General features: G+C 37.2%; 1 protein-coding gene and 1 pseudogene across 5 annotated transcripts in view; one reads left to right on the top strand and one right to left on the bottom strand.

The window, feature by feature from the left end:
* LOC110593112 overlaps positions 1 to 1,619 on the top strand; it is a 25,922-nt pseudogene extending 24,303 nt beyond the window's left edge.
* Positions 1 to 18,120, bottom strand: part of VMP1 (vacuole membrane protein 1) — a 139,109-nt gene that overhangs the window by 67,081 nt on the left and 53,908 nt on the right. For 3 of the 5 annotated variants that reach the window (XM_021703976.1, XM_021703974.1, XM_044921389.1), the window contains 2 exons: positions 11,788 to 11,955; positions 3,118 to 3,249 (listed from right to left, as the gene is read on the bottom strand). In XM_021703976.1, the coding sequence (XP_021559651.1) occupies positions 3,118 to 3,249; positions 11,788 to 11,955 (300 nt within the window). The remainder of the gene's footprint in view (positions 1 to 3,117; positions 3,250 to 11,787; positions 11,956 to 18,120) is intronic. The other 2 variants (XM_021703977.1, XM_044921390.1) reach the window with 2 other exon arrangements.

Here is an 18,120-nt window from a genome sequence, read left to right on the forward strand (position 1 = left end):
CCCCCTGCTTGTGTTCCCTCTCTCGCTGTGTCTCTCTCTGTCAAATACATAAATAAAATCTTAAAAAAAAATAAAATAAAATAAAAAAAAAATAAATAAAAAAAACTTTGTGAAGGCTTTAAAAAAAAAACAAATTAGATACCGGGTTTTAAAAAGCATTAAAAATAATTAAAAAGTTGTTTATATTAGTAAAAATTATTAGCATTAATGTAAGCATTATGATGTGAGAAGAAGAGACACAGTATCTGGTTGATAGATAAGGCAAAGCAAATACCAAGGCCAACTTGTCTCTTTCCACAGAGAGCAGATGCTCAAAGCTCTTTGATTCATTTGTTTTATATTTGGTTATTTGGCTATTCCATATTTGAAAGTTTTGTTTTCAATTAAAAACCATTAACTATCCTTAGTGGATTTCCACCTAATAATGCCTTTTTAAAAAGCCCATCTGTCATTAAAATATATGTTTTCTGGGGCGCCTGGGTGGCTCAGCCGGTTAAACGTCTGCCTTGGGCTCAGGTCATGATCTAACGGTCCTGGAATAGAGCCCTGCGTCGGGCTCCCTGCTCAGTGGGGAGCCTGCTTCTCCCTCTGCCTCTCCCACTCCCCGTGCTTGTGCTCTCTCACTCTCTAATAAATAAAAAATTTAAATGTATATATATACACACACACATATATATATATATACACACATATATATTTTCTTCCATTGAGGGTAATGGTTTTTTGAGTCTCAGATTCCACTGAGAAGAAAACTATGAACTCATTCTTCATAAAAACGTGTGTGTGGAGTCGTTGCAACTTCTGGGGAGATTTGTACGCCTGGTGCGGGAGCTACGGGGCTCAGAGACAGTGCTTGAAGTAGTGGGTGCGCCAACGTGTCCCGTGGTTCCAGCACTGGTTCTGACCGCCACATTACCATTTTTCACCCGAGGGCCAGCTCTACCAAGTAGAATATGCTTTTAAGGCTATTAACCAGGGCGACCTTACATCGGTAGCTGTCAGAGGGAAAGACTGTGCAGTAATTGTCACACAGAAGAAAGTACCTGACAAATTATTGGATTCCAGCACAGTGACTCACTTATTCAAGATAACTGAAAACATTGGCTGTGTGATGACAGGAATGACAGATGACAGCAGATCCCAGGTACAGAGGGCACGCTATGAGGCAGCTAATTGGAAATACAAGTATGGCTATGAGATTCCTGTGGACATGCTGTGCAAAAGAATTGCTGATATTTCTCAGGTCTACACACAGAATGCTGAAATGAGGCCTCTTGGTTGTTGTATGATTTTAATTGGTATAGATGAAGAACAAGGCCCTCAGGTGTACAAGTGTGATCCTGCAGGTTACTACCCTGGGTTTAAAGCCACTGCAGCAGGAGTTAAACAAATGGAGTCAACCAGCTTTCTTGAAAAAAAAAGTGAAGAAGAAATTTGATTGGATATTTGAACAGACAGTGGAAACTGCAATTACACGCCTATCTACTGTTCTCTCAATTGATTTCAAAACTTCAGAAATAGAAGTTGGAGTAGTTACAGTTGAAAATCCTAAATTCAGGATTCTTTCAGAAGCAGAGATTGATGCTCACCTTGTTGCTCTAGCAGAGAGAGACTAAACATTGTAGTAAGTTTACCAAATCCATGACGCCACTTGCCTGTGTGTTTGGTAGCAACAGACCAACATTATGGAGGCCCCTGGATTGAAAAAGGAATCTCTCCCACTCCTGCCCTGCCGCTGAAGTGGTTAGGACTCTGTATAAATAAAAACAGTGCTTTTGGGGAAAAAAAAAATGTGTGTGTGTGCTTCTGTGGGCACATGTACTTACAAACACAAAACAATAAGACAATTTTTCAAACAATTTCATTTCATAGGTTAATGAGCAAATCTGGGAAGGGAGATGTATTTTTTTTTTAAAGATTTTTATTTATTTATTTGGCAGAGACACAGTGAGAGAGGGAACAAAAGCAGGGGGAGTGAGAGAGGGAGAAGCAGGCTTCCCGCTGAGCAGGGAGCCCGATGCAGGGCTCAATCCCAGGACCCTGGGATCATGACATGAGCCGAAGGCAGACGCTTAATGACTGAGCCACGCAAGAGCCCTGGGAGATGTATTTTATATATAATCTTTCAAAAATCTCTTTTATATTTTATTTTTGTCTATGTTGATTTCTACTGTCATTCCCAAGATGGAGAATCAATCAGTTAATATTCTTAGGAATTTTCCTGCAAAGAATAAAACATCTATTTTATAACATTAAGATATAGGTTGATATATAGTTTATACTCAGGTATAAAGGCCTCAGCCTTTACCCCTCCCCCCCACTGTTAAAGGTAAGTTTATTAATGATTGTCCTTTCTTTCTTTAAAAAAAAAAAGTATATGTGTATATGTGTGTGTGTATATATATATATATATATTTTTTTTTTTTTTTTTTCCTAAAGTAATCTCTACACCCAATGTGGGGCTCAAACTGATGATCAAGAATCACATGCTCTACTGACTGAGCCAGCCAGGTGCCCCAAAAACCTTTTTTTTTTTTTAAAGTAATCTCTACCCTCAATGTGGGGCTCGAACTCATGACCCTGAGATCAAGAGCTCTATGCTCTACCAACTGAGCTGACCAGGCACCCTTGTAATTGTCCTTTATTAATTAGGAGTTCCCAAATAATTTCCTCTAAACATGGTAAACTGTTTTGATGTTATTCTCAAAAACTTATTCAGAAGTTTGACTATTTTGGACTCATAGCCTGACCCACCTACTTGTCCCCCTTATTTAGTTAGTGGTCTGCTTGATAATACTTAAAAACACATAACGGACAAAGAAATGTTTTGGCTCCTTAACTTCATTGGCAACAACAACTTACCCTGGTTTCTGGCCAGGTGTTTCAGCTTAGTCTGAGTTGTCTTGTGGACTGTCTGTATCTCTCTATTCTAAAATCAAGATTATACTCACTTTTATATTTCAGCTTTTCTGAATATTCTATCCCAAACCATGTATTTTTATTTTTACACTGGCAGTTTTCTTCTTCAAAGTAACTATTAACAATTTCACCTTAGCCACAACTTCTTTAAGGATAATTAAAGTATTCTGTTTTGTTTTTTTTCCCTACTGTTCTTACTTGTGCAGTCTCTGCGTGTTCCAGCATTTCTTCGAATTCCTGATACTCATCATCATCTGGTTCAGCACCTGAGAGGCGAGCTGCCCTGGCCATGAAATATGGAGGCAGCTCTCCAATTGCTGTACCGATACCCTATGTGCAAAACCAAATAGTCACATGAGATTCTGTTCCCAACAGAGTGACACTAAACAGATCAAATCTATATTTTTCTACATCACCAAAAGCATGTTAAGATGCATGTGTTAGGGAGGAAAACATATATTGCATAATCAAGAGAACATAAGTGTGAATCCTGGTCCTAATATTGACCTGTGCAATGCCAGACAACATAATATACATTGAACTCTTATACAATACCTGGTGCATTACAGATATGAAATTAATGTTAAGTTCTCTAGCGTCTCTACTTATACTGTTATTTTGCCAGCTTCCCCCTCCGCCGCCGTTTTCAAATTTTCAAATAATTCGGTAATTAGTATTCACCAGTAGAACTGTTAGGTAAAATATTAACAAAAATTTTTTTCTAGGAATCTTCTGGTATTTAGGGTGTTGCTTTAATCTCAATACAACATTATTTTGTGCAGAGTTAAAACTTTTAACAAATCGCGGTCAGGAAGCCCCTTGAAAACTCAACATTAGGATGGATAGATTTTCACCACAGGAAAAATGTTTATTTCCTCAGGACATTGAGTGACTCATGTTTCAGTCACTTTGTGGATTCTTGTTTTTGAAGAGAATTTTTTTTCAATCAGCTTAGGACAAAAGGATGAAAACAAAGGTAAGAGAACCAGAACTTGGTTTGGACTTAAAAGGCTTAAATACAAGATAATAATGTAAAAGGTACACAGTCTCTAGGAAAATTCTCAACTTTGAACCATCCTTCGCCTTGAGTCATAGTGAATGAAAAAGCTTTGGTAATTCTCAGAAGCAATTTTAGGTCTTTCTATTCACTCTGTACTATGACTCTGTCAGCAAATGCCTTGAAAAGAATCCCCAAGGAACATTATCAAATTCAAACATTTTGTGTTCACAGTGTTATATTCCGATGTGTGGAATCAACAATCTCCAAATGAAACTGCATTATTCACATGTGAAACAAGAGTTCTGAAAAGGAATATATTTAAGTCCCAAAAGAATCAGGCTATACTTAAAGAACATAGAGCGATGAGAGGGAAGAGAGACTATATATCGAAGGATATATGAAAAAAACACAAATCATATTTTGCTAAACAAAAAAAGTTAACATTAGTCAACTTTGGAGGATATCAGAGAACCAATTTATTATTTAAAAAACAGGTTAAAAAAGGGAAAGAATCCATTACTTATCCTGTTTTATCTATATGAAAGATATCTCAGGGTAACCAAATTGGTGAAAAGGTTTCTTTTTTTTTTTTTTTTAAGATTTTATTTATTTATTTGACAGAGAGACACAGCGAGAGAGGGAACACAAGCAGGGGGGAGTGGGAGAGGGAGAAGTAGGCCTCCTGCAGAGCAGGGAGCCCGATGTGGGGCTCGATCCCAGGACCCCGGGATCATGACCTGAGCTGAAGGCAGACGCTTATTGACTGAGCCACCCAGGCGCCCCAAGGAGGTTTCTCTTTATAAAAATATTCTAATCAATAACTAAAGAAAAAAATGATGTGACTGGAATACCCCCAGTTTATAACCCCTAATAAAATAATGAACTTGTATCACAATGGTGCTGATACCACAAAAAGAAAGACAATCAGACATTATTATTCCTTGTGATAGAAATACACAAGACTATGAAGTATTCTTGTCAAAAAAAGTTTTTTTTCAAGCCTCTCAATCTAACTATCAACTCACAAGAAGCACAGGGAACAGAGAAACATATCTGAACTATGCCAACTGGGATACAATTAATAAAATCCAGACTATGGGAAACTATATTTGACAAACAACCCAGTTTAACCACAAATAAATTTCAAACAAAAAACAAGGAAATAAACACAATCAGAAAAATCTGAACATTAATGGGGTAACTGATTTGAAGAGACTATTCCTAATTTCTCTTAGGTGTGATAATGTTTTTTAAGTCCTAAGATTGATATATTTACAGATGAAATGTGATATGTTATGTAGGATATGCTTCAAGATAATTGACAGCCAAGTGACAAAGGATATAGATAAATCATATTAGCGAGGAATTAATATTAGCTGAGGTTGGGTGATAATATATTAAATTAATTATAATTCTCTATATTTAAATTTTTTCCCATTACAAAAAATGGGAATAAAAATTACTTGCAACATTTTATTCAAAACATGAACTTCTCTTAAAACCTGTTAATTCAAATGTTCAATAGTTCTGAAAGCAATCATATGATTCAAACTCATGACAAGTTTCCTTAAAGCTAAAAAGGAAGTAATAATGTATTGAAATGAAATCAAGAGCTACATACTATCTTATACTTGGTTGACCATATTTATTGTTATAGTTTAATTCTACTCATGTTTTCCCACATTATCAAGAAAAAAGAATGGTGATCACGAGTCAATACTCTGTTTTTTATGCTTATAAATAAATAAAAGAAATATAGTCATCCAGACAGGTCCCCCCAAACGCATTATATTCTAGACATAAAAGCTTATTTAGTCATTTATCTCAAATTAGACACTGAAGTCCCATAATCTCAAGATTCTTACAAAACAATTTTATAATTCTTGCAAAATCAAAACAAAAAACCAAAACAGAACTATGGAACACTAAAAACTGTCAGCCTAGGTTTAATTAAGGGGAAGAAATAACCGGCTTCCTTATTGCAAAACAGAGACAAGTGGTTTTTAGTCAAGCAATAATTCAGAAAGCTCTTCTAAAAACCATGTGCTCCATATCAATTGATTACCCTGAAGTCCGTGCTTCTTGAATTGGAGAAGAGTTTAACATGCACAAAATATGCAAAACCAAGAGGGAAATATCTTCCTGGAGTGTCAATTTTTTTTTAAAGATTTTATTTATTTATTTGTGATAGAGAGACAGCGATTGACAGAGCAGGAGCAGGGGAGCAGAGGGAGAGGGAGAAGCAGACTCCCCACTGAGCAGGGAGCCCAATGTGGAGCTCCATCCTAGGACCCTGGGATCAAGACTGAGCCTAAGGCAGATGCTTACCCCACTGAGCCACCCAGGCACCCCTGGAGTGTCAATTTTATTCAAAGATTTGGGGGAGGAGAAAAATCCTGAATTTTTAAAAAGTTTTGTCAAGTGGATTCACAAGCAAATCAGCAGCATTTTGCTTTTCCATGTTGGGAATCATAAGTTTAATGGTAAAAATCTGGAGAGCAGAAAATTTCACATAAGCTGACTCTCAGAAATTCAGTTTTGTATTATCTGTGTATTAATACTTTTTAAAACCAAAATCATTTTTCTATTACATATTCCAATTACAAACATAAATCAGAGGTTAAGAGCAGAAGTTAGGAGGGTAAGCTTGAAACCACTGAGAAATTCAGGGTTCTTACAGCAATGTTTAAAAAAAATCAATTATACAATCCTAGTAGAATTATCAAGACTGTTTTGCAAATAAAAGAGAAGATTTGCTTCTGGTTTCTCTTGGGTCAGTTTTAAAATGGCTTCAGGAAGGAATGAAGTTCTGACATGTGCTACAACATGGACAAAACTTGAACGCATTACGCTAAGTGAAATAAGCCAGACACAGAAAAACAAGTGTTATATGATTCCATTTATATAGATTAGACATATTCAAAGAGGCAGAAAGTAGAATAGATATTATCCCCCCACTCTCTCTCTCTAAAATAAATAAATCAATCTTAAAAAAAAACCTGTTAAGATGGTAAAACTTACATTATGCATATATTACCACAATAAACACCCTCTAACCATGAACTTAACAAATAAATGACTTTAAAAGGTGATGCTCTTTTTTTTTTTTTTAAAGATTTTATTTATTTATTTGAGACAGAGAGAATGAGAGAGACAGAGAGCACATGAGAGGGGGGAGGGTCAGAGGGAGAAGCAGGCTCCCTGCTGAGCAGGGAGCCCGATGCGGGACTCGATCCCGGGACTCCAGGATCATGACCTGAGCCGAAGGCAGTCACTTAACCAACTGAGCCACCCAGGCGCCCAAAAGGTGATGCTCTTCATCTAAAAGTCAACACACATGCTCTTCTCTTCCCTGCCCTGCTGTCCCGCTTTACTCCTTATCATTCTTAGATTGGAACTGAAACATCGCTTCTTCATGGAAATCTTCCCTGAATTACAAATCAGGGAAAATTTTTGTGTTATACAGATATCTCCTTCATATTTATATATATAATTTTTCCATGATATTTACTTATACATTTTTTTCATGATAATTATTTCCCTCACTAGAATGTAAAGCTCCACGAGGGTAGAGACTGTTCAGTTTTGCTCACTCTGAATCTCCAGTGCTTGGATACATAACTGTTACTGGAATTCATGAGTGAAAAAATTTTTGAAGCCTTGCACTGGTGATACAGCCAAATTGTGGAAGATCAAAAGGTGCAAATGAAAAAAAGTAACTAATGATCAATAATATCAAACAATTCATTTTAGCGTGCTCCTAAGACCCATATGAACAAGTTGAAACTGAGGGTAACCCTGGTCTTTATGTTATAATTGAAAGTACTTTGTATTTTAATGATTTTACTGATTCAGTACATTTAAGTGAAGTCTGTAAAGACATTTTATTTTGCTAAGTACAAATTAGATAAAAATTTCAAATAAGTTTTTTTTTTTTTTTAAAGGGAAGTCCTTTTCTTTTTTCTTTTTTTTTTTTAATTTAAGATTTTATTTATTTATTTGACAGAGAGAGACAGCAAGAGAGGGAACACAAGCAGGGGGAGTGGGAGAGGGAGAAGCAGGCTTCCCGCCGAGCAGGGAGCCCGATGCGGGGCTCGATCCCAGGACCCTGGGATCCTGACCTGAGCCGAAGGCAGACGCCTAACGACTGAGCCACCCAGGCGCCCCTCAAATAAGTTTTTAATCAAGCAAGACATTCTCTTGAAAAAAAACATATGGATATGAACACAAACGGGACCACATCTGTGAAAGGTAAACTATAAGAATCAAAGCCAACACATTCTAAATTAAGTTTCTCAACCTCAGTAGCATGAACTTTTTATGACTATATCCCACTTAACCATTTTAAAATATAAAACTAAGTGGCATTAATTGCATTCACAATATTGTGCAGCCATCATCACTATTTCCAATATTTTTCATCACCCAAATGGACTCTGCACCTATTAAGCATTAACTTCTCATTCCCCACAACTCTGGTAACTTCGAATCTACTTCTTGTCTCTATGAATTTGACTCTTCTAGACAATTCACGTAAGTGGAATCATACAATATCTGTCTTTCTATGTAATCACTTATTTCATTTAACATAATGTTTTCAAAGGTCATCCATATTGTGGCACGAATCAGAACTTCATTCCTTTTTATGGATGAATAATATTGCATTATATGTACATACTACATTTTTGGGGGGAGGGGCCTTTCTCTTTTAATCCCCTTCCTGCTCCAACTCTTAAAGAAGTACCCAGAAATCAAATGCAAGGAAGCTCAAAGAGCCAAGGCTAGCCAGCCCAAGATTCGCAGGCTCCCTCCTACAGGGGCTAAAGTCTGGATGCTGGGGTCTCCACTCAGAGTCTGGTAGTAAAAGCTGGTGCAGAATAAGGTGGTTCCAGAAGCTAGCAGTAACCAGCCCAGAGGGACTTTCTGCAATGGGGCAATCCTAACAGAGCCAGGCTGTGTAAGAAATGGTGTTTGTTGGTCTTGTCAAAGAGCTCCTTCCTGTAGGCATTCGGAAACGGCACCGTGCACCCCTGCAGGAGACCAAGCCTAAGGCCCTGGCTCTGGACAAGACGCCCAAGCAGTGGAAAGCAGTCCCTGCCCTGGCCATGGCAGTGGATGGTCACCTGTATTTTATATTTTGTTTATCCATTTATCTGCTGAGGGACACTGGGCTGTTTCCACCTTTCTGAAAATGTGAATAATTCTGCTGAACACTGAAGTACAAGTACCTATACTTATACCTGAGTCCTAGTTTTCAGTTCTTTGTGGGTATTTACATAGGAGTGGAATTAGAGGAGGATCATATGGTAATTTTATGTTTAAGTTTTTGAAAATCCACAAAACTCTTTTCTCCAGCAGCTGAATCACTTTACATTCTCACCAACAGTCTATATAAGAATTCCAATTTCTCCACATCCTAACACTTGTTGTTTTCTTTAAAAAAAAAAATAACAACCATCCTAGTGTGTGTAAAGAGATATTTCCATGTGTTTTGGATTTGCACTTCCCCAATGACTAAATGATGTTGAGAATCTGTGTACTTACTGGCCATTTGTATATCTTCTTTGGAGAAAAGTCTATTCAAGTTCTTTGCCCATTTTTTAATTGGGTTGTTTGTCTTTTGTTGTTGAGTTGCAGAAGTTCTTCAAACATTCTGGATATTAAACCTTTATCAAATATATGATTTAGGAACATTTCCTCCCATTCTGTGGGTTGTCTTTTCACTCTTAGTGTTCTTTGATGTATAAGAGATTTTAATTTTTGTGAAGTTCAATTTATCTATTTTTTTTCTTGTTGCCTATGCTTTGGGGGTCATATTTAAGAAACCACTGCCAAATCCAACATCATGCAGATTTGTCTCTATATTTTCCTCTAAGAGTTTTATAGTTTTAGTTTGGGTCTTTAATGCATTTTGAGTTAATTTTTACATACAGCATAAGATAAGGGTCCAAATTCATTCTTTTGCATGTGAATATTGTTTTCCCAGCACCTTTTGTTGGAAGGACTATCCATATAAATGTTGAGAACAAAAGGAACCAATTTAAACATAACTTGATATGTGCTATACTTTATACATGACAAATAATTTCAAAAAAGGAAATATGAGGAGCACTCAGCCAATTAATCAGTACTTACCAACAGTCTTATACTATGTGCAAAGCCTAATGGTGATTGCTGTAAGGGTAATAAATTTAAGGTACAGTCTATATTTTTTAGAAGCTTAAAATTTATTTGGGAAAGTAAGCCACTACACCAGCCAAGTTAACTAATTTAAGGCATGCATGGAGCCAAGCCAAATGAGCACTTCAGACAGTATGAACTATAGGAGTTGGAGGAGGCAATTATCACTGCCAGCTGCAATGGAAGTTTTTCTTTGTTGGCATTAGTGTTAATCCAGCCACGTAAACCATTTATCAAAGAACAAAAGCAAAACTGAAAACCAAAATCTATATACATGGTCTCTTTCTGGCATGTTCCCAGTATTTTGTTATTTTAATAATATTTGTCATCAGGGCGCCTGGGTGGCTAAGTTGGTTAAGCTACTGCCTTCGGCTCAGGTCATGATCCTGGAGTCCCTGGATCAAGTCCTGCATCAGGCTCCCTGCTCAGCAGGGAGTCTGCTTCTCCCTCTGACCCTCCCCCCTCTCATCCTCTCTCTATCTCATTCTCTCTCTCAAATAAATAAATAAAATCTAAAAAAAAAAAAAATTTGTCATCAAAAGACTAATGTGGTCAAATTTATAAAACATATGCAACTAGTACAATGAATCTGTTTCCAGTATTTATAAAAGAGTAACAGGAAATATGACAATTATTCCTGTCTTTCATATTCAAGAAATTCAATATATGGCATTTCCCTTGTAATTCTTTTAAAATACAACACACTAGGTTATAGTATATATACTCTAACAGACAAATAACTTATACTAAAAATAAAGATAGTTTGAAAAAAAAAAAACACACCCAATATCCTTGCTAACATTTAAACAAATGTATTTGAAAACTCTGCCTCTTCTGTGGATATGGTATTCATGCTCATTTTAGTTGAGATTTTTAAGTGATCCGTCCCATATATTTTATGTTAAGGGAAAAAAGTTACAGGGAACATACAATTTAATGAGTCCAAATGATAAAAAATATTCAAATGATAATAGAAAGTCTTTAGCAAAGGAACTATTCCTTAATGATACACACTTGAATGAATTTGGCACAATGAAAAAAAAAAAGAATGCTTTGTATAGATTAAAATAATCTGCCACTGAACATACAGTCCAAAAGCTTCCCAAAATATACTTAAGCAAACCATAAAAGAATAATTGGTACAATTGAAAGTAAGATCACCATAGACAACCATATCGTCTGATACCTCCACTACAGTAAAGTTTGGTTTATTAAAAAATATCTGACCTTACTTCAGTATTATTAACAACTCAGAAAATGAAATAAGCCCTCTAAGAATAAACAGAGTAGCTTGAATATAGGAGAGAGACATAACATTTACCAACCTGGGTCTGATATATAACCATTTGCTATGTGTTTATCTATCTACATGTGTTTATTAACATTGGTAAAATTTTGCAAAGTAGTATAGTTGCATTATCCGTACTCCTTTTCCCTCCTGTGGTCTACTTGGCATCCACTGCTTTGTGATACCCTTGGCTTCATGCCTTCCTTCTGAATGTCATTCATGAATAGGGGAAACTCTAAAGGGCTTCTCTTACTTGTAAGTGGATAACTGGTGACTTCATGAATTAATTATCTATTGACTTGCTAGGTAGATATATATTTGGACTCAATTTTAATGAGGTACAACAAAGTATCAAGATAGTGAGGTTAATTTTAGACAAAGATGAAAATGGACATCTTACCCACATGCAGGCCTCAATCCTAACTTTTGAGATGATGCTCCACAAAGAAATGGTTCCTTCAGTGCCCTCTTCATCTGGACAAATAATCTGATCAGGATAGGGTGGTTCGGGGAAATTAACTGAATTGCATTCATAAGCAGCTAATGTAACTGAAGCTATATGTGGACCCTATAAAACAAATATGAGAAACCTCTGATGAGAAATATTAAAGCAAAAGGAATTATCAATACACGTCATTTTAACAGTATCTTAATTACTATATGTAAATAGAAAAATCTTAGCTTTCATTTCTTTATTTTTATGGGGGGGGGGCGGCAAAGGGAGAGGGAGAGAATCTTAAGCAGGCTCCACACCCAGCATGGGGCCCAACACGAGGCTCAATCTCACTCTGTGAGATCATGAACTAAGCTGAAATCAAGAGTCAGATGTTTAAGCAACTGAGACACCCAAGCACCCTGAAAAATCTTAGCTTTCAAAGAACAAGAATCTGGGGCGCCTGGGTGGCTCAGTTGTTGGGCGTCTGCCTTCAGCTCGGGTCATGATCCTGGGGTCCTGGGATCGAGCCCCACATTGGGCTCCCTGCTCAGTGGGGAGTCTGCTTCTCCCTCTCCCACTCCCCCACTTGTGTTCCTTCTCTGTGTCTCTCTCTCTCTGTCAAATAAATAAATAAAATCTTTAAAAAATATATTAAAAAAAAATAAAGAACACGAATCTAACTAAATATTTCAAGTTACAGTTGGTAATTTGAAAAAATAATACTTCTCAGAATTGCTTCCTGGCTTGCTTTTTTTAAAAAAAATTCAGATTTATTGAGGTATAATTTATGTATAGTAAGAGTCACTATTTTTATGTCTGTAGTTCAATGAATTTTGACAAATATATTCAACTGTATAACCACAACCAATCAAGATATAGAATATTTCCATTGCTACAAAAAGTTCCCTCATGTCCTTTTGTAATCAATCTCCTCCCCCAACACCAGCCTCTAGAAACCTTATGATTTCTGGCTTTATTCTGATTTTATTTATCTATATTCCCAATTGTAAGAATGTTACAGCCTGTGATAGAAACTTCCTGTGCCCTATTCTTTTAGGCATAATTTGAGAATACCACTTTTTGTCCTTACTGAAAAACAGCTGGTGAAGTAACTACCTAACTTACCTTTCCCAAAGATAACAGATCCTTAAAACAAAAGTGTGGAACCAGTATCAGTGAGTTTTTTTTCTTTTTGTAAAGATTTTATTTATTTGAAAGACAGAGAGTGTGAGAGAGAGAGAGAGAGAGCGCATGAGCAGTGGGGAGTGGTAGAGGGAGAAGCAGGCTTCCCGCTGAGCAGGGAGCCCAATGAGGGACTCAATCCTAGGACCCTGGGATCATGACCTGAGCCAAAGGTAGACGCTTAACTGACTGAGCCACCCAGGTGCCCCGAGTTTTTCTTTTAAAGCAATTTTTTCTATGGAAGCTTTTGTGTTGCTGTGTACCTTTATTTTAAAATATTACAAAAATTAATAATCACACTGGTTAAAATGGATTAATATTAGATGTGTGATAAAGGCTTAAACACAATGGTTCCCAAGTGCACATGTATGCCAAGGTGAGGGGTCTGCATAAGAACCAAGTAGGGAGTTTCTAAAAATATAAATTCCTGAGGCGACTGGATGGCTCAGTTGGTTAAGTGTCTGCCTTCGGCTCAGATCATGATCCTGGGGTGCTGGGATTGAGCCCCACATCGGGCTCCCCGCTGAGCAGGGAGTCTGCTTCTCCCTCTGCCCCTCCCCCAACTCATGCTCTCTCTCTAATAAATAAATAAAATCTTTAAAAATATATATGTATCGGTCCCCTATGCATAGATTTATTCAATAGGTGGGGATGGGAACCTGTATGTTTTAAACAAGCTCCTTTAGAATTTCAAATAGGTTAGGTTCTAATAGGCTAGGTTTGGGAACCATTGGGAGAACAGTAAATTAAGGGTCAGAAATTAAACTTAGACAAAGTCACTTAACCTTTCTGGGCCTCAGTTTACTCTTCTGCAAGGCAAAAGAATTAGACTCTTAGTTTTGTCCAGCTCCAAAATTTAAAAACTCCAAATATAATCAAATATGTCAATAAAATCTAACAATTTCCGAAGTTCTCATGAGGTGTCACAGCTAAACCCTGGACATCCTTAACATGTTGCTCTAACACACAAGGGTAAAGCATACTGAGGACATAGTGGCCATAGCATAACTTCTAGAGCCAGATGTTCTGGTTCAGGTTCTGGCCTCTGTCACTTACTTTCTGAGTCTTGCTTTCCTAATCTATAAAATGGAAATCATCAAATACCTTCAGAACCTACATTCTGGGGATACTATAAGGTTTAAATCAGTCAACTCATATAAAGTACTCAGCTTAGAATAAGCCCTCAAAATGTACTAGCCATTAATTATTATGAAGAAAAATACTATATTTGTAGAATAAAATTTTATAGGATAATAAATTAAAAAATTTAAGTTATGTAAGTAATATAATATGAAATTATGTTATATATGTAAAAGGTACACATAATTTTATTCTCTCGCTCTCTCTATACATATACATATAGAGTAAGTGGTCTCTGTATATAAGAGAGCCTTTTTAAATCATAAGGTAAAAGAATCTGTGGTTCAGGGGTACCTGGGTGGCTCAGTTGGTTAAGCGTCTGACTTTGGCTCAGGTCATGATCTCAGGGTCGTGAGATCCAGCCCAGTGTCAGGCTCCACACTCAGCGCAGAGCCTGCTTAAGACTCTCTCTCCCTCTCCCTCTGCCCCCTCCCTGCCCTGCTCATATGTTTGCGTGTGTGTGCTCTCTCCCTCTCTAATAAATAAATAAATAAATAAAATCTAAAAAATAAAAAAGAATTGTGGTTCAAAGACAAATGTGCACAAGATGCAACAATGAAAATAAAATATTAAAGACCTATTGCTATCAAGATAAAAGGTGATGGGGGCGCCTGGGTGGCTCAGTCGGTTAAGCATCTGACTTCCACTCAGGTCATGATCCCAGGGTCCTGGGATCGAGCCCCAAGTTGGGCTCCCTGCTCAGTGGGGAGTCTGCTTGTCCCTCTTCCTCTGCCCCTCCCACCGCTTGTGCTCTCTCTGTCTCTGTTGCTATCACTGTCTCTCTCTCTCAAATAAATAAAATCTTAAAATACTTTTATTTTTAAAAGGTGATTTAAAACAAAACTTTTTGTTGCATGTTAATAGGAAAAATATATTCATAAATCTAAGCTACATTTCTCCCTATATGCAACTGGCATGTGTTCAAATAAAATCTAAAAAATGAAGTTCTACACTTAGCACTGAATCAATTAATTATTCATTTTTTGGGTGCCTGGGTGGCTCAGGCACTTAAGTGTCTGCCTTTGGCTGAGGTCATAATCCTAGGGTGTGGGATTGAGTCCCGCATTGGGCTCCCTGCTCAGTGGGGAGTCTGCTTCTCCTTCTTCCCTCCCCCCCCCGCTCGTGATCTCTCTCCCTCTCTCAAATAAATAAAATCTTTAAAAAAAATTTTTTTTCTGTACCAAAAAATTCTATGTGAAGTTTTAGTCTGTTCCTCTTTTCCTTGAGTTTTAATTCACAGAAATCCATAAACAGCAATATTTACATTTAAAAAATAATTACGTAAATGCTTTTGATCAGTCACATTTTCCTTAAAAATTATGATTAACCATGAAATTCACAACTTCTTCTTTGAATACTACATGCATAAGAGATTTCACAGTTGGGGGAAAATTATTACTCTGTGATTTTTTTTTTAAGATTTTATTTATTTATTTATTAGAGAGAGAGAGAGAGAGAGAAACAGCATGAGAGGGGAGAGGGTCAGAGGGAGAAGCAGGCTCCCCGCTGAGCCGGGAGCCCGATGTGGGACTCGATCCCAAGACTCTGGGATCATGACCTGAGTCGAAGGCAGTCGCTTAACCAGCTGAGCCACAGAGGCGCCCTTACTTTGTGATTCTTTTTTTTTTTTTTTTAAATATTTTATTTATTTATTTGACACAGAGAGAGCAAGCACAAGTAGTCAGAGTGGCATGCAGAGGGAGAGGGAGAAGCAGGTTCTCCGCTGAGCAGGGAGCCCGACGCAGGGCTCGATCCCAGGACCCTGGGATCATGACCTGAGCCGAAGGCAGTCGCTTAACCAACTGAGCCACCCAGGTGCCCCTTACTTTGTGATTCTTAAAAAAAAAAACAAGTTTAAAGTTTGTGGAATTCAGAATAATTGAATTAGGTGAAAATTTTCTTACTGCACACATAGCTAAGTGTAAGATGCAATTAAAAAAAAACAATTTAGTTTCCACCTGTAATGTTTGAAAACACAAAAGAAAAATGTGATACCAGTAAGTAAACAGAAGAAATTCAAGGTTTTGTCCACGATATCCCCACACAATTGTCCCCTGTAAGATGTAGGAACAGTTTACACCTCAACTCTAGAAATGAACGCTCAGTGAACAAAAATTAAATGGTCCTGGATGCTAAACTAAGATTTCTGGGATACACAGGAAAGAAAAAACTACATTTCTATTCTTGAAATATAGATAAAATATGTACCTCAACAGATCAAAGACACTATCCAACAAGATAAAACACTTATTCATAGTTTCAATTTTAAGTAATTCTAAAAAGGGAAAATTTCAGCAATCTGATGAGAATTTTTTCCCTAAAGAAAGGACAGTTCATTCACACAACTAAACTGATATATACTTTCCATAACCACACTAATAAGTCATGATTACTCAGCCTTAGAGCAGATGTGGTGGTTCCCAGCAAAATGGACACAAATAACTCAGCTTCTTGTCCTTTGTTCATTCTCAAGAGCCCGTTTAGCCTGTACCTTGACATTTTAGTTTAAACTATGCTAACTATAAGAAACCTCACAAGTTCTTTTCAACATTATAGGCTGATGGTTCCTAAATGTAACTGAGTTGACTGAAATAAAGATTAGTTTACAGAAAAAATACAAACATCAAAACTAAAAAATGGTTTTGATTAGAATAATTTTAAAGGTTACACATATTCAAACTACCTTTTAAGTTTATTTTCTTTCTTTTTTTTTTTTTTAAAGATTTTATTTATTTATTTGAGACAGAGAGAATGAGATACAGAGAGCATGAGAGGGAGGAGGGTCAGAGGGAGAAGCAGACTCCCTGCCGAGCAGGGAGCCCGATGCGGGACTCGATCCAGGGACTCCAGGATCATGACCTGAGCCGAAGGCAGTCGCTTAACCAACTGAGCCACCCAGGCGCCCTAAGTTTATTTTCAAAACCTACAAGTTCCACTGCAATGTATCAAATATTTAAGAATCATATTTTAACCATACTAAATGAAAAAAAAAGGGATAAAGACAAACAGCTATTGTATAAGTAGAAAAGGCTATCTGGACAGAACCACCATGAAACATATTTAAAAAAAAAAAAAAACCCCACAATGTACTGAGCAGGAAGTTACAGCTGTCCTGGGAGTATGCAGGTATTGATATGTATGAGTTAGAGGTCCTGGCCTTTGGTTGGGTGGTTTTGTCTCAGATCATGAAGTAAATGGTACAGACTTTTACATCTACAGTAATCTAGAAAACTGGACAAAACATATGGAACAATTCTTTTCAGGCATTGTATCACAGGCAGTACATGATTTCTGATGGCTAAGAGAAGGGATACAAATGAGGAAACCCTATGATGACTCTGGCTTTTCATCTGGAGACACATTTCATGTTTATAGCAAAATCCAAAGAGAAAGAGCCCAAGCAAAGCATGGTGGTCTCGGGGCACCTGGTTGGCTCAGTCTGAAGAGCATGAACTCTTGCTCTCGGGGTCATGAGTTTGAGCCCCACACTGGGTGTAGAGATTACTAAAAATAATAAACAAACAAACAAAGCATAGCGGTCTTGCTGAGTTCAGAAGTAAATCTGAGTTTAGGGAGGCTGAGTAAATGAAATCTGTGGGACAGAATACTAATAACGAGGGAGCTATGCAGAAAAAGAACTCTAGGAATATGCACAAGGTCCCCTTGAGGCTCTGACATATAAAGCTGCATGGCAGGCTACAGTGAGATTCCATTAGGCTAGGCAAAGTATAAGCAGCAGGAAAACAACTAACAGGGAGTTGTAAGCTAAACAATTCCTAGAGTTCACACAGGACTAGGAAACACTTGCACTTCAACCAGCTAAAGTGGAGAGATAGCATTCAGGGAAGAAGACCTTGGAAAGAGCCTAGAGTAACAGTTACTCCAGATAGGCCATAAAATGTTTTTTAAAAACCCTTAAACAGATCAAGCTGATCCATAGGTAACTTAACTGTCCACCAAAACAAAAAAATTGAT

Source organism: Neomonachus schauinslandi, chromosome 15 (assembly GCF_002201575.2).
Source record: "Neomonachus schauinslandi chromosome 15, ASM220157v2, whole genome shotgun sequence".
NCBI classification, from domain to species: Eukaryota; Metazoa; Chordata; class Mammalia; order Carnivora; family Phocidae; genus Neomonachus; species Neomonachus schauinslandi.